Raw genomic sequence first — 16,926 nt, 5'->3', positions numbered from 1 at the left:
CACCTAAGATGGTAGCAGGCTTGGTCACAACAGGAGAATCAGCAAAGAAACTCCTAGAGAGGGCGTCTGCCTTGACATTCTTAGTGCCCAGAAGAAAAGAGACCACAAATTCAAAACGTGTGAAAAAAAGGCCCACCTAGCCTGTCTAGGATTCAAGCGTTTGGCCGACTCCAGGTAAATCAAATTCTTGTGGTCAGTAAGGACCACGACTTGATGTTTAGCTCCCTCCAACCAATGTCTCCACTCCTCAAATGCCCATTTCATGGCTAACAGTTCCCGATTCCCCACATCGTAGTTACGTTCGGATGGGGAGAACTTTCGGGAAAAGAAAGCACAGGGATTCATTTTAGATGTTACAGGATCTTTTTGGGACAAAACAGCTCCTGCACCAATCTCAGAAACGTCCACCTCTACCTGAAACGGGAGTGAGACATCAGGTTGCCGCAAAACCGGAGCAGAAGTGAACCTTCGCTTCAGCTCCTGAAAGGAAGAAACAGCCTCCGGAGACTAATTCAGCACATCAGCACCCTTCTTAGTCAAATCAGTCAATGGTTTGGCAATACCAGAAAAATTAGCTATAAATTTACGATAAAAATTAGCAAAACCCAGAAATTTCTGGAGGGCCTTCAAAGAAGTGGGCTGAACCCAATCATAAATGGCCTGTACCTTGGCCGGGTCCATTTCAATAGTTGACGGAGACAAAATAAATCCCAAAAATTAAATCCTCTGTACACCAAAAAGGCATTTCGATCCCTTGACATGCAGGGAATTCTCCCTCAAAATCCGGAACACAGTCCGGACATGTTCCACATGAGAGTCCCAATCCTTGGAAAAGATCAAAATATCATCCAGATAGATGATCAAAAATTTATCCACCAAGTCTCGGAAAATATTCATGAAGCACTGGAAGACAGAAGGGGCATTAGTGAGCCCAAAAGGCATCACCAGGTACTCAAAATGTCCCTCCGGAGTATTAAACGCCGTCTTCCATTCATCCCCATGCTTAATGCGAATAAGATTATACGCCCCCTGAGGTCAAGCTTTGTAAATCAGCAAGCACCTTTAACTCTGGAGAATAGATCAGAAATCAGGGGTAACGGATACTGATATTTAACAGTAATTTTGTTGAGGGAACGATAATCAATACAAGGCCTTAATGACCCATGTTTCTTAGCCACGAAAAAAACCCCAGCATTTAAGGGTGAAGAGGATGGTCTAATATGACCCTTCTCCAACGACTCCTTAATATAGGATCGCATAGCCTCGTGTTCGAGTACAGATGAAAAGTCGACCCTTGGGAAATTTACACCCAGTGCTCAGCTCTATTGCACAGTCATAACTCCTGTGAGGAGGCAAAGATGCAGACTCATTCTCACTAAATACATCATAATAATAAGCCAAATAGTCAGGAACATCATGCGACTGGGGAGAGGTGGAGAAAACAGGAGCATCACTAAGGGCACACCGACAACCCCAACTCACCACAGACAAAGATTTCCAATCCAGAACTGGATTATGGATTTGCAACCAGGGAAACCCCAGAACAATGGTATCATGCAAATTATGCAACACCAAAAATCTGCAATTCTCTTGATGGTCTGGGGCGACCCGCATTACCACCTGGGTCCAAAACTGAGGTTTATTCTTCGCCAAAGGAGTAGCATCAATACCCCTCAAAGGGATAGGCATCTGCAGAGGTGTCATAGGAAATCCACAACGTTTAGCAAAATCCAAGTCCATCAGGTTCAGAGCTGCTCCCGAATCCACAAAAGCCTTCGCGGAAAATGTGGACAGGGAGCAGATCAGAGTAATTGCCAGAAGAAACTTAGGTTGAACACGGCCCACAGCAAATGTGTGTGCAAAACGTTTCTCTCGTTTAGGGCAGACAGAAATAATATGCGAGGCATCACCACAGAAGAAACACAGCTTATTACGCCTTCTGAACTCCTGACATTGCGCCCTAGACAAAACTCGATTACATTGCATAGGTTCAGACATTTGTTCAACAGGTGGCAACACCTCTCGTGCGGTTTTGCGTTCACGCAAACGCCGATCAACCTGAATGGCTGACATAGAATCGTCAAGACCAGAGGGAACAGGAAATCCCACCATAATATCTTTTATGGTTTCTGACAAACCCTTCCGAAAGAGAGCTGCCAAGGCACCATCATTCCAGGTAGTAAGGACCGCCCACTTTTGGAATTTTTGACAGTACAACTCTGCAGAATCCCGACCCTGGCTCAATGCCAACAGGGCCTTTTCAGCCTGATCAATAGCATTAGGTTCATCATACAACAACCCCAAGGCTTGAAAAAATGTGTTCACATTAGTAAGAATAGGATCATCAGGTTTCAAAGAAAACGCCCAATCCTGGGGATCGCCACGCAGCAAAGAGATGACAATTTTAACCTGCTGCGCGGAGCTCCCCGACGAGTTAGGCTTCAAGGAAAAATATAATTTACAATTCTTAAAATTCAAAAATTTAGACCGATCCCCAAAAAACAAATCAGGAGTAGGGATCTTTGGTTCAGCAGCATGTGAATGAGCAAGATAGGCGGAAATTCCCCGCACTTCAACAGTGAGCTGCTCCACACGATCAGACAATTGCTTCATCTCCATTGAGAAAGAAAAAAAACAAATTCCCCCTACGGCCTCAGTGACATAGAGGAAAAAATATACACAACAAAAAAAAAAATAAAATAATAATTCTGACAAACTCTTTTTTTTTTTTTTTATACACAATTCTTTCCTGCTATTGAGTACCCTAGGATTTGCTGTATGGCTGGTGATTCTGTTATGAATGAGTCGCCGAAGGAGGAAAAAACAAAAATAGAAGCTAAGTCCAGAAAACCGGAGAGGTTGGTAGCTATCGGATTGCAGACCCCTGATCCTATCCACAACAACTAACAGTAGCCGTGGGGGGTTCCTACGATGCCCTAGACCCCTCGATCACAGCCGGAGAACGAAATAGGCCTAAAGAAAGAAAGGGGAAATCTAAACTGCCCCAGAGCAGACCCCAAAGCAATAGGCAGCCCCCAACATATAATGACGGTGAAGCAAGATGAAAACACTAACACAGATAGAAAGATAGGTTGAGCAAACGATGGGGCCCAAGCTAACTAAAAAGGACAGGATAGAAAAGCTGCTGTCTGCAATCCGTAAAAAACCCTACCAAAAAATGTCCCAACCGTCTGATAGGAAAAACAGGCCCTGAAGTTGCTAGGACTTCAAAAAGACTATATCAGCACTCAGGTAAAATCTGAAGACAGAGCAAAGAGACAAACTGATCAGAGACAAAAATGGAACTCATCACACCCCCGACCGGGGATGGCTGAACTCCAAAAAACAAGGTAAACAAAACAAAACTAATAAGTTCAATAGCAGAGCAAAAACTTATCTTTGGGAAGCAGGAATCAGACTGGTCTCCAAGAATCCAGCAGAGAAATCACCAGCGACTCAGAAGGGCGTTGGCTGCCTTATATCCAGTCAGAATTTCCTGTTACCCAGTCATCATCTACCAGATCAGGTGTTTGGTAATCAGCCTCACTACCTTCCTTCACCAGAAGAGGGAGTTCATCAGACATCGACAGTGAAGGGAAAAATGAACTCACAACAGGGATGGAGGAAGGAGGTGCTGCAGCAAATCTCAGTGACTTGGGTCTGCCGGCAAGGGAAAGGAAAGAATGAGAAAGACATTGAACTGGAACCTGATCTTCCATAAGAATGAGACACTAGTATGGAATATTGGAGAAAAAAGGGAACAGAGGACGTGTGTTAGGAGAGAACCCTGCCTAGAAGTTCTAAGCGCAAGGCCGGGGCCCGGTCCCCAAGGTTGTATGGATACTAATGGTCCTGCAGCAGACACCGGTGGAGTAGTGAGCTGTAAATGCACTACTCCTATCTAAGACTTGAGGGCACAACAGCAACTTGGATAGTGAGCCGGGACTTAGGAGTGAGGAGTCCTCGAAGCAGGCTACAGCTGTCTGCCGTACAAGTATAGTTCTTGGGAACATCTGTCAGGAGGAACTCCAGTGTAACTCAGTACTAGGAGTACTTCACACCAAAGGCGCTATAAGAGGAGATGATCAGAAAGGCACATGTTGGCGGAGTGTTGGAAGGGAGCATTCCAACTGACCTGGAGGTTGACTGAGTCCCTGACCCGGAGGACACAGCACGGAGGCAGGCACCTGTGTGTACTACAGACTGTGAGTAAAGCTTTGGAACTACATGCCCTGGTGTCCTCCAATTATTCCTGCGCTGTCACACCCTGTGCCACTACATCGGGGTACCAGCTTCTACACCGCCTGTGCCTCTCCTCTACCCCTACATCTACACTGCCCCGGGACTACAGCTCCACCTGTGGGGAGCTTCACCATCTTGGCTGCAACACACCACCAGTCCGAGAGGATCTGCATGCAGCGTCGGCTTAACATCTCACTTGCCGAACACCACAGGTGGCATCACGAACTATTCATTTTATCAACTACATTCACCATTCAATCTCCCCCATTACTTGGGCGCCCAGGGCCACGGACCGGGTCACCGCTGCTGTGACACATCCCGCTGACACCGGCGCGGTACCGAGCACCCCACAGCCCTGGGAGAGCGACCCATGTGCCAATTCTTGCGCTTTGCCGGCTCTTCCCACTTGCCTTGTAGCGGTGACAAGTGTGGTAATATTTGTTGGGTCGATGTCACCTTTGTATTGTTTTTTGACATCAAGCCCATGGGTTAGTAATGAAGAGGCATCTATAAGGCTGTGTGCCCACGTTGCGTTTTTTTAAGCGTTTCCGCAGCGTTTGTGCCGGATCAGATGCTGCAGAAACGCTTAAAAGATGCTTCAAATTAATTTGCATGCTTTTTTGGCTTTTTGTGCCAATGCATGCGTTTTTAACCGCTCAGGAATCGCTTAGCGGCTAAAAATGCAACATGCTCATTAATTTCCGCATTGCTGAGCGTTTTTAGCCTTCCTCAATGTTCCCAGAAAACGCGTGTCAGAAAACGCGTCAAAAACGCTCGGCTTTTTTGCACGAATCGTGCGGAAAAAAGACGCACGTTTTCGGGAATGGAATCAGTTTTCTGAGCGTTTAAAAACGCTAGCGTGGGCACATAGCCTAAGACCTCTATCCATTACTAATCCTATAGTTTTATAGTAAATAAACACACAGCAAGTATAAAGTCCTTTATTTGAAATGAAAACAAAACACACTTTTCCATTTTTATTTAAAAACTAGCTGAAGAGCCCGGCGCTGCCCGGGCATAGTAACTAACTACGGTTACGGTTATGGTTAGTTAGTGTGCAAAGCTGAGTGTATAGCCCCGCCCACGCCGCATAGCCACATTCACTATTATATCCCACTTCATCCCGTTAGCCAGAGCTACCAGACTACTACCCCTAATATCCCATACCGTCCCGTCAGCCAGAGCCACCGGACTACTAATATCCCACATCATCCCGTCAGCCAGAGTCACCGGACTACTACCCCTAATATCCCACATCATCCCGTCACAGCCGCCAGACTACTACAACTAATATCCCACATCGTCCCGTCAGCCAGAGCCACCGGACAACTACCCTTAATATCCCACATCATCCCGTCACAGCCGCTGGACTACTACCCCTAATATCCCACATCATCCCGTCAGCCAGAGCCACCGGACTACTACCCCTAATATCCCACATCATTATATACATAAAGCTGAGTGTAGAGCGCCGCCCACTCCGCATAGCCACATTCACTATAATATCCCACATTATCCCGTCAGCAATAGCTACCAGACTACTACCCATAATATCCCACATCATTCCGTCAAAGCCAGTAAAAGTAGAATAGTGAAATTGCACAGAAACATGGTTCACTAAGATCCCAGGTCACCTTGTAATTTGTCCGGCTGAGTTGCTCATGGATGTACAGCATCTGTATGCAGTATAGTATCATATTTATTGGGTTGTTATGGGAAAAGCATTATGTGTTATATGGGTATATTCAGGTGAATTATGGGGAAAGTAGCACTTTAAAAAACTCACAGCATCAAAGCACAGTAACACATCAATAATGCATAAGGGTGTCTGTGAGAAAATATTAAATCCACATGACATTTAATATGTGCACTTTCCTACATTCATGTGTGTCACTTAATGATACCACACAGGAGGGGGGATTAATTTCTGTCATGTACTCACTGCTCCTTTCTGGGGGACAGACGATGGCTGGAGCTTATGTTCCTGGGGATGCTAGATTTCTCCCACCATGTCAGTGTCTGCTGAGATGTTGTCAAGTGGGAAAACTTGCGCATAGCAACCAATCACAGCTTAGCTACTTTTAACCAGCTCTGGTGAAATGAGAGATGCTTAGTGATTGGTTGCAAGTAAAACTGTTAGTCATAGCAACCAATCACAGCTTAGCTTCTTTTGAACAGCTCTGGCTAAATAAAAGATGCTTTGTGATTGGTTGGTGATACACACACACACACACACACACACACACACACACATTGATTTTTATATATAGAGATAATAATAAACACAGTTATGCTCACCTAACACCCATTCCATTGAAGCCCTCGTCTCCTGTAGTAAAACAAAAATAAAAAACAATGATATCCCTCACCTGTCAGACGTTTTGTCCCACGCCGTAATCCATGTCTGCGGATAAATGGTTTTCAACCTGGACGGTGCCAAGATGCGAACGTCCAGGCTGAAAACCACTAATGAATGAGCTACTGCGAGCACAGCATTAATGAGCAGTGGTGACTTCATTGAAGTTACCTTGGGTCATTGAGTCTGTGTTCCCAACCGGCCAGAACTGCGATGGCCTCAGCACCATAAGAAAAAGTTACTGAGTTCACTGCAGTTCATCAAGTGACTTTTTCTCACGATGCTGAGGTCACTGTAGTTCAGCCCGGCTGGGAACACAGTCTCAGTGACCTGTGGAAACCTCGATGAGGTCACCGCTGCTCACTGACGCTATGCTTGCAGCAGCTCATTCATCAGTCTCAATGACCTTGCTAGAGGACAAGTGGGAAGAGCAAGGCAAAGCACCAGAATTGGTGCATCTAATAGTCATGGTCCTTTACCAGCCTGAGAACACACCATGGGGACCCCTCTATTCTTGATAACCAGCCTTGCTGAAGCTGACAGCTGGGGGCTGCATCCATGTTGTTTTATTTACTCTCATCAGCCACTCCTGCTGTCACTGTTATTAGCGACAGCAGGTGTAGTCTGATGGGAGTAATAGCCCCATCAGCCATCACCTTCTCTTGGTGTTATCAGTTGAATATAACTCTCTGCATTCTTCCCTGCTCGCACTGATCGCCAGCAGAGCAGGGAGAATGGTGAAAGCAGTTTTCAGCAGCCGGCTTCGAGGAACAGCTCTAACTGTACTGCTGCTTACCAAGTGCAGTTATGTGTGATACTGACGCTGCACACCCACATATGCCACAAGTATTACACACACGGACACTGATATCTCCTTTACTGGGTTTTCTGGTACTGGAAATATCAGAACTTGTGAAATTCAACGTAAAGTTTAATTACCACCATATTTCAGCTTGCGTTGTTATCTGGCCTGGAGGTAGCTGATTGTAGTACAGTACCGCGCTTTGGTAGTGGCCAGTCGGGTGTCCTCTACCTTATCTCCCTTTCACTTGGATGTGAATTTCCTGATAGGATCAATGGATTCTGGCTTAATGTAGCCACCACTGGAGGGGGCATTTGGGGGTAACTGCATATGGAGTTCAAGCTGTTGTTGATGTTAGTGGAAGCTGTAGACATTTTTGCAGTTTGCTCCCCTCAGTGGTGTCTACAGGTGTCCACTATGTTAGTGGCCCAATCCAATAACCAAAGTGTTCGCTGCCTGTATAGCAGCTATGTAACAAGTTACCAAACATTTTTTTTTTACTAGACAACATTTTAACAAACAAATAAAGAAATAAAAAAAATCAAATTCTAACCAGTATAATCTCATGTAAATTTGGAATATTTACATTTACAGACCAATACTACAGTGAACTGTGTAATGATGTTAAGCACTTTAATAGAAACCTGTACAGGCTTCTCCACAGATGTCTTTTTTTTTCAAAATCACCAAGTGGTGCCACTAATGTAAGTCCCCTTCCCCTAGTCTTGTACTTACCAGCCACAGTCTTCTGTTATCAGCACCGCTCCGGTTGGTCTTCTGCAGGGTGTGACCTGCTGGGTCTCCAGTATTTTCTGGGAGACCCAGAAGTAACTACTCAATGTAAAGGGCCTGTCACACTAAGCGATATCGCTAGCAATATCGCCATAACGTCACTGGTTTTTGTGACGTAGCAGCGATATTGCTAGCGATATCGCTATGTGTGATACTTACCTCCGACCGGCTCCCCCGCTGATTATCGCTGATCGTGCGAGAACGTCCTGGACCGTTTCTTGTCGTCATCTTCCTGCTGAGCTTCCTGTGGTGCCGGCGAGTGATGCGTGCACGCGGGCGGGAGGACGCCAGGATTGCCTCGTCTGACAGGTAAGTAACGACCCCCGACCGCTGCTTTGTCGCTGCTGAAATCTGCCTGTTTGGCGGCTCACTAGCGACCACTTAGCAATGCACCAGTGATCCTGACCGCGTCATATCGCTGGTCGGGATCGCTGGTGCATCGCTAAGTGTGACAGTACCTTAAGTCTATGAGAACCAGAACAAGGCTAGAATGAGATTGTCGTGGACATAACATTGAGTACTTGTGATCGTTACCTCTGACTTCTGATCAGTCAGAGGTTGTGGTCACAAGATAGTGGATTAGGACCGAAACGACATTGGGAGAGCTGAAGACGATGGCTGGCAAGTATAATACTGAGGCAGATTAGTGGCACCAAATTATGTTATTCTGGTGACCTGCTTTTGGCGCTTAAGAAAATTACTGAGCGCAATTTCCTGACATACTACAGGTGCTTTTCACAAAATTAGAATATCTTCAAAAAAGTAATTTATTTCAGTTCTTCAATACAAAAAGTGAAACTCGTATTTCTGTTAATGGTGATGATTATTATGACTTACAGCTAATGAAAACCCAAAGTCATTATCTCATTCTCTTAATTAGAATAATTCACAAAAAAACACCTGCAAAGGCTTCCTAAGCATTTAAAAAGGTCGCTTAGTCTATTTCAGTACACTCCACAATCATGGGGAAGACTGCTGACTTGACAGATGTCCAGAAGGTAGTCATTGATACACTCCACAAGGAGAGTAAGCCACAAAAGGTCATTGATAAAGAAGCTGGCTGTTCACAGAGTGCTGTATCCAAGCATATTAATGGACAGTTGAGTGGAAGGAAAAAGTGTGGTAGAAAAGGGTGCACGGGCAACCTGGTAACTGCAGCTTTGAAAGGATTGTTAAGAAAAGGCCATTCAAAAATTTGGGGAGATTCACAAGTAGTGGACTGCTGGAGTCATTGCCTCAAGAGCCACCACACACAGACGTATCCAGGACATGGGCTTCAACTGTCACTTTCCGTGTGTCAAGCCACCCATGACCAATAGACAATGCCAGAAGCTTCTTACCTGAGCCAAGGAGAAAAAGAATTGGACTTTTGCTCAGTGGTCCAGGGTGTTGTTTTCAGATGAAAGTAAATTTTGCATTTCATTTGAAAATCAAGGTCCCAGAGGAAGGGTGGAGAAGCAGAGAATCCAAGCTACTTGAGGTCTAGTGTGAAGTTTCCACAGTCAATGATGGTTTGGGGAGCCATGTAATCTGCTGGTATAGGTACACTGTGTTTTATGAAGACCAAAGTCAGCGCAGCCGTCTACCAGGAAATTTTAGAGCACTTCATGCTTCCCTCTGCAGACAAGCTTTTTGGAGATGGAAATTTGATTCTGCAGCAGGACTTGGCACCTGTCCACACTGCCAATAGTACCAATACCTGATGTGGTGGATCGCACAGGTGAAGGGGGTGTCAACTTTGCTCACCTGGGGGAAGGGGAGAGAAGGACCCAGCAGGGATCGACTCTTTGGCGCTACCACTTGCCCCAGGTCAGTCAGGGAACTGCACCGAGGGCAAATAGGCGCCGGAAAGGCTTCCCTTATAGGTACGAGTTAATGAGGCGCTCTCAGTGAGGGGGGAAATATATATATAAACCTCCCGGCCGTCACTGTCCAGAACTGTGATGGCTCCTAACTTTCCGCCCAAAGCTCTGAATGGACCGGAAGCGGTGCCACTGGATTCTGCTGGATATTATCTGCGCATAGAGACCAGATGCGCCTACCATATGTAATCCCTGGTAGCTATGCTTTATAAGTCAATAACACAGAGTGCTACAGGTGGCTGTAGGGCATGGGCGTGTGGGGGAAGGAATGCCGGTTCCGAGAATGTGCTCAGTTAGGCTCAGAGATATTGCATTCTGTTATTATAGGTCATTTTCCAGATTCAATACCTAAGAGCCTTGCTGTGACTTGTTGTGCCCCGATGTTTCCATGTGCATGAGTCGGTGAGGACCCAGCTTCAAAGAGCTTGTCCCTGGATTTTTAAATTAAAGAAAAACATTGCATTCGCTTTTATGGCCTGGGGGAATGCAAGGGTGGGAGCACATTCCAGTGGACGGAGATGTCCTGAACCTATAATCCAAAATAGAATCTCCCTTGTCTCTCACACCTGTTTTAGAAACAACAGTATCACTGTGTGCTTGATTGGCTAGCAAACTCGCCTGACCTTAAACCCATAGAGAATCTATGGGGTATTGTCAAGAGGAAGATGAAAGACACCAGACCCAACAATTCAGACGAGCTGACGGCTGCTATCAAAGCAACCTGGGCTTCCATAACACCTCAGCAGTGCCACAGGCTGATTACCTCCATGCCACGCCGCATTGATACAGTAATTGATGTAAAAGGCGCCCCGACCAAGTATTGAGTGCATTTACTGAACATACATTTCCGTAGGTCAACATTTCAGATTTTAAAATCATTTTTCAAGCTGGTGTTATAAAGTATTCTAATTTACTGAGATAATGACGTTTGGGTTTTCATTGGCTGTAAGCTATAATCATCAACATTAACAGAAATCAACACTTGAAATAGATCACTCTGTTTGTAATGACTATATAATATATGTTTCACTTTTTGTATTGAAGAACTGAAATAAATTAACTTTTTAATGACATTCTAATTTTGTGAGAAGCTCCTGTATATACATATAGGTTCATATTGGGAATACAATATCCTTTGAGGACAGTGTTCATAACTTCTATTGGTGTATATATCCCTTGCACCTTACTTATTTATCTATAGATGGACAATGCACATACTTATTATTGTATCATACTATAGACATTGACATTTCTCACTCTATGTATATTAGATGGGTGCTTGCTGAGATTTGTAGTTTCTCTTACTATTCTACTCACTACTTGTGCATTTTCCATGTACCTGTTGTAATCCATTCTGTGCGTTATTTGGTTACCAGTGTACTGGTACAGTGCTGTGCAAATTAATTGGGACAAAACATTTTTTTAAGTAAAATCGTAAGTTGGTTACCAGTCACTGATTCAAAACAGTTTTAACTGCTTTGAACAGGCACTCACACCTGTTCAAAGCAGTTAAAACTGGTTTGAATCACTGACTGGTAACCAACTTACGATTTTACTTAAAAAAATTCTTTGTCCCAATTAATTTGCACAGCACTGTATTTGCCATTTCTTATGCCGTCGTACATTTTTTTCAATTTTTATACATATATGCTTGCAATAAAAGTTAATGGTTATCAGTCAAAAAACTCCTGTTTCCTTTTTTGCATAATTTGTCAATTTTGGTGTGGCTAAATAGGTTTTCATTGGTATAGCAATGTGCTTTTCTGATCTAATGAACTATTCCACATATTTGATATGTTGGATTCATTGTTTCTCATGTTCTGTTATTTGTTGTGATCCTCTCAACAATGCTGGACCATAAATCTACAGCTCGCAGTCCTGGTCTGTGATGGACATTTGGTGTATACGCCATTTTGCACAGAGGCTTAAAAGGGGTTGTCTGGTCCAAACTGACAAGTCACACAGAGTAACTGCAGTGCACGCATTGTGGGGATTCGCATGTTCCTGAGCCGGTACCGGAGGGTATGTATGCATTATACATGCTTCCCTGCTAGAACCCGTCCAGTGGGTGTGACCCCTAGACAGCCATGCCAACTGGACGGCACGTCACTAGTCAGGGTGCATCCTTGCTCAATACAAGTGCATGGAGCGAGGCGATGCCCTCTGACTGGCAGTATGTATAACTCATACATACCCTCTGGTCCCGGCTCCTAAAACGGTGAATCCCCACTGCGCACAGTGCATGCGCTGGTGAGAGTCATAAGTCTTCATTCACACAGAGTCACTGCAGACTTATCAATTGGAACCCCTTTAAGAGGACCTGTCACCTGGTCAAAAATAACCAGTTTTTGGTATTCTTTTATTCCCATTGCTCCCATGATAATCCTGTTTTTTTCTTTGTTAAAATCTGCCATACAATTCCAGAAATATGGGCCTCTTAATTTAGTGCTAATTTTAATAGTCTTCACCAACCAGATATGGCTCACAGGAGTCTTTAGGGTCATGTCTTTAGTCTTCTCTGCATTATTAATAGTTCACTGAAAAAAATTGAAAAAAAGTCAAAGAAATCCATACATACCAATATCATCCATGCCCAAACCCAAATTCACAACAGGAAACATCAAGACCCCATGATAAAGGCGGGGGGCAGCACGGGTGAAAAATGCAAATATAACAACCATATGCAAAGTACGTATCAGGGGGTGGCTGCCTAGTATTCTAAGCGCACACCATTACCTGAGATGCACCTTGTCCGGATGCCCCTACCATTAGGCGGGCTTTCCAGAACCATAAGTACACCCCAGGGTAAAGACACCCCAAATTACCCAGCCACCACTGAAAGGCCCTGCCTGGACCTTTCATAAAAAAAGGAAAAATGTGCCACAAAGATGTATATAATGCATGGTCTATATTTTGGTTAAAATACACAAGCTCAAAATCAACCCATGTCAAGGGTCCACATTGTCTCATGAGTCCCTCCACTAAATACTTATGGTACTGGGCAGCCTGCCAAATCTGATATAAGGGGTGTTGGTAATAGACTGTTATCTGGACAGCAGTGCATCTCACATAATGGTGTGAATAACACCCTATACAAACCTTTGTGCATTTGGAATACTAGGCAGCCACCCCTTGATATGTGGTGAGTTTGCAAGTGGTTGTGTCATTGGTATTTTGCTACCTCCATCTTAATCTTGGGGGTCTGCTGCATTTTGTTGTGTATTTGTGTTTGGGCATAGCATTTTTCTCTGACTTTTTTTTGCTCTGCATTATTACCCTTGGAACATGCCTCCTTGGTTACGAACATAAATAATTATCATTAAATAAAAAGGCCCATATCTATGGAACCGTATGGCGGATTAAAAAAAAAAAAAGATTACCGTACTCTGGGTGCAGGGAGATTAAAATAAGAGCAATAACTGGCCATTTTTCATCTGGCAATAGATCCTCTTTAAACATGCCATTTTTTCACATTGATGAATAATATGATGACTTATATGCTGTCTGTCAGATTTCAGTGAGGAGGCCATAATTTTTACTGGAAAAACAGTGTAGCACATCTCGCTACTTTTCCTGTCAGACATGACAGAATCTGCTAGAGATGCTCTGAATGGCGACACAGATGGAACAGAGCTGAACATAGAAAGTGGTCTTGAAGAAGCCCACTAGTCTCAGAACACAATGTAGATATAGTACATTTTATGTGGATGGTTTGTGTGTATTAGATAATGTTTAGAAGAAGCTTGACAGCCCTTTGGTCCCTTCACTGTTACATGATTCCTTTTATGATATTCTATAATAATAATAATAAATCTTTATTTTTATATAGCGCTAACATATTCCGCAGCGCTTTACATTTTGCACACATCATCATCACTGTCCCCGATGGGGCTCACAATCTAAATTCCCTATTAGTATGTCTTGTAGAATGTGGGAGGAAACCGGAGTGCCCGGAGGAAACCCACGCAAACACGGGGAGAACATACAAACTCCTTGCAGATGTTGTCCTTGGTGGGATTCGAACCCAGGACCCCAGCGCTGCAAGGCTGCAGCGCTAACCACTGAGCCACCGTGCCGCCCTATAATGAATTTGGTTGTGGTTTGGAGCATGAGATCTTACTGTGACAATGAATAACCAAACTGTCCTTCTTGATTAGACTAAATGGGATGAGGAGGACAACTGTACCCGACTTTCTGCTCGCATTGATGAGGTGGAAAACTGGAAACTGGTGTTGGACAAGTGTCTGTCGGAAGTAGATGCTGAAATTGAGGCTTTGACACTGGTGAGTCTTATTTTCGAATTCCTATTTGTGTGGCATATCTCATGTGATCACACAATATCAGGTCAAATAGTCAACAATCTTTGGATTTTTATGCCATTTCATCACTCTCAGTGTGTTCCAGCTCTAATTCTAGGAATAAGTGAACAGGTGAGTTTTCCATCCTGATCTTGTCTACAGAATTTCATATCCATCAACTATGTAAAAGGCCTCTTCATAGAAGAGTACTGGAGCTTTAGTGCCAATCATAGGGGGAGTAGCAATCCTAAAATAAAAGTCAGAATCTATTCTGAATCTACTCTTTAATGAGCCTTGCCATATGACATTAGGATAATATGCCAAACCAGACACTCCATTTGCAACACAGAAGTTTTGTGGTTGAAACCTATAGTAGAAGCAAAATAACCCAATGTCAAAGGCACAAAGCATATAAGGTGAAATAAAGCACTCATTCAAGCAGACCTAAAACTATAAACCTAAAAATCTGCATTGAATAAACAAATAACAAGCAACAATGCGAACCAAATACTTTATTAATAGAACACCAATTGACATACAAGATAGAATAAAAAACATATACTGTATAAGACAAAGAAAAAACAGGATTTAAAAATGAAGGCAGGGAACATGGACACCACGACCCACAAGTGATCAAATGTCTGAGAATTATCTGAGAGAAACTAAGTAAATATCAACGTAACAAAAATATGCAACCAGAATAATAAGCATAAAAAATGAAAATATTATTATAATTGGTTTGAAAACCCAGGTAAACACAGAAAGTGCAAGTGCACAAGAAGGTATATTATATCCGTAGCTTGGAGGCTACAGAAGGCAAGTACATTCAGTGCACGTGCCAATAAATATAAAGGGGGATCCAGTGAAGACATACGGTATATAAGTTCTGGGGAAAAAAGGGAAGGAGTATTGGAGAAAGTTACTCACCCGGGTTCATGGTGAGAATTCTGCCGCCTCCCCACACTCCAACTCTCGTTTCACATCAGTGAATGCTTCCTGAGGACACTTGAGTGTGGGGCAGCGACAGCATTCTCAGCATGAACTCTGGGACCGAAGGGGTAAAGTTCTTGTGGAGAGCGCCAACTTAGAGTAAGGAGATTTACTGTATATGCCATACATTACTCTCCTGGAAATGTTTTATCTACTCTCCTAAGCTGTCTATATGGACATAAAAGTCGTAGAAAGTTTAATAAAATGATATCTGGATACAGACGTGTATCTAGGTTTTATGCCACCCGGGGCAAGAATTAAGTTTGGCGCCTTCCCCCCTCAAGCACATATGTGATTTGCACGAAAAGACGCATGCGGAGGCATCTGCATTCATCGGCACGGCCTGTGTACCTAATGCTAAAGATAGGGTACGCAGGCCGCATGCCGACAGAGGCGGAACTGACCGGTGGAGGTGCGGCCGGGGGCGGAGCTTCATGGAGGAAGCCAAGCAGCCGTCCGCACCTTGGCCATATGCTAATGTGAAACTAGACTTAGTAGACAAGCTGCTCTTACTAATTCTGTCAGTGTTCAGTGAAAAGCTGAGAGAAACAAGGAGATAAGCTCGTTGTCACATGTCCATAAGATTGAAAATCTCAAATGAGTGGCCATGTGATGACTGCTGGAACCAGCAAGCAGAGGTGAATCCTGACAGTGAATATATTACTGTCATGATCCATGCTGGATTATGACTGATAAAAGCACTCGTAACCTTTTTTTTTCCTTAGGCTATGTGTTTGGGGTTTGTTTTTGCCCCCGGTGGTCATTAGGGTCATTGCACTGTGTGGTTTCAGTTCTAGTTTTGCCCTCGGTGGCCGATAGGGTCATTGCACTGTGGTTACTTTAGTGCATGTGATTATCACTAACAGGTGTGATTGCTCTGGCTTAACTATATAGGAGTGTCTTGTTCTCTCACTCACTGCTGGTGATATTGGTCATTTCCAACCATCCTTGGTGGAGGAAGGAGCTAGAGAGAGTTCATGGCAGCTCAGTCAGAGTCCTGGTGTGGAAGGAGCCATAGAGAGGAGTTCCTTGCAGCTCTGACTAAGCTTGGTGAAGGAGCAGCTGTTCAGGAGGAAAGCTGCATTCTGGTGCTGGACTCTGTTGCTGGGAGCAAGAGCAACAGAGCAGAGCTAAGTGGTGTTATCCCTGTTTGTACCTTTCCTTTTGTGTGTTTCAGTGCAGTGGTGGGATTAGTTTCTGCCCCGTCCATTTCACTAGAAAGGGCTAGGTGCAGGGCGAGCTAGGGTTTTTAGGTATCCTGCTCGGCGCCAGGTGCGGAACCTGCTTAGGGACTGTTAGGAGTGCAGAAACACTGATTCAGGGGAGTGCAGGAGGTCTCCACGTCCCTGTTCCCTATCGCAGGGCCCTCCATTGTATCGGTTTCCCTGGTGTTTCCCTTTATTATTTAAATTCGTCCTACTGGAGGCGGTGTATCCAGGGTCACGTGTATCAGAGAAATTCGCCCTGCTGGAGGCAGTGTGTCCAGTCACACGTGACCTTCACAATTACACACTGTTAATATTGTTAATATTGGTATACTACAGGAATTCATTTTATAATTAAAGGGCTTGTCCAGGTTTGAGG

General features: G+C 44.2%; 1 protein-coding gene across 2 annotated transcripts in view; it reads left to right on the top strand.

Moving 5' to 3' along the window:
• TEKT2 (tektin 2) overlaps positions 1–16,926 on the top strand; it is a 93,431-nt gene that overhangs the window by 43,399 nt on the left and 33,106 nt on the right. For both annotated transcript variants that reach the window (XM_073562892.1, XM_073562888.1), the window contains exon 3: positions 14,212–14,337. In XM_073562892.1, the coding sequence (XP_073418993.1) occupies positions 14,212–14,337 (126 nt within the window). The remainder of the gene's footprint in view (positions 1–14,211; positions 14,338–16,926) is intronic.

The sequence above is a fragment of the Dendrobates tinctorius genome, unplaced genomic scaffold, assembly GCF_039654945.1.
Source record: "Dendrobates tinctorius isolate UK_male_01 unplaced genomic scaffold, ASM3965494v1 ptg000015l, whole genome shotgun sequence".
NCBI lineage: Eukaryota > Metazoa > Chordata > Amphibia > Anura > Dendrobatidae > Dendrobates > Dendrobates tinctorius.
This window is presented reverse-complemented; position numbering and strand designations above follow the sequence as displayed.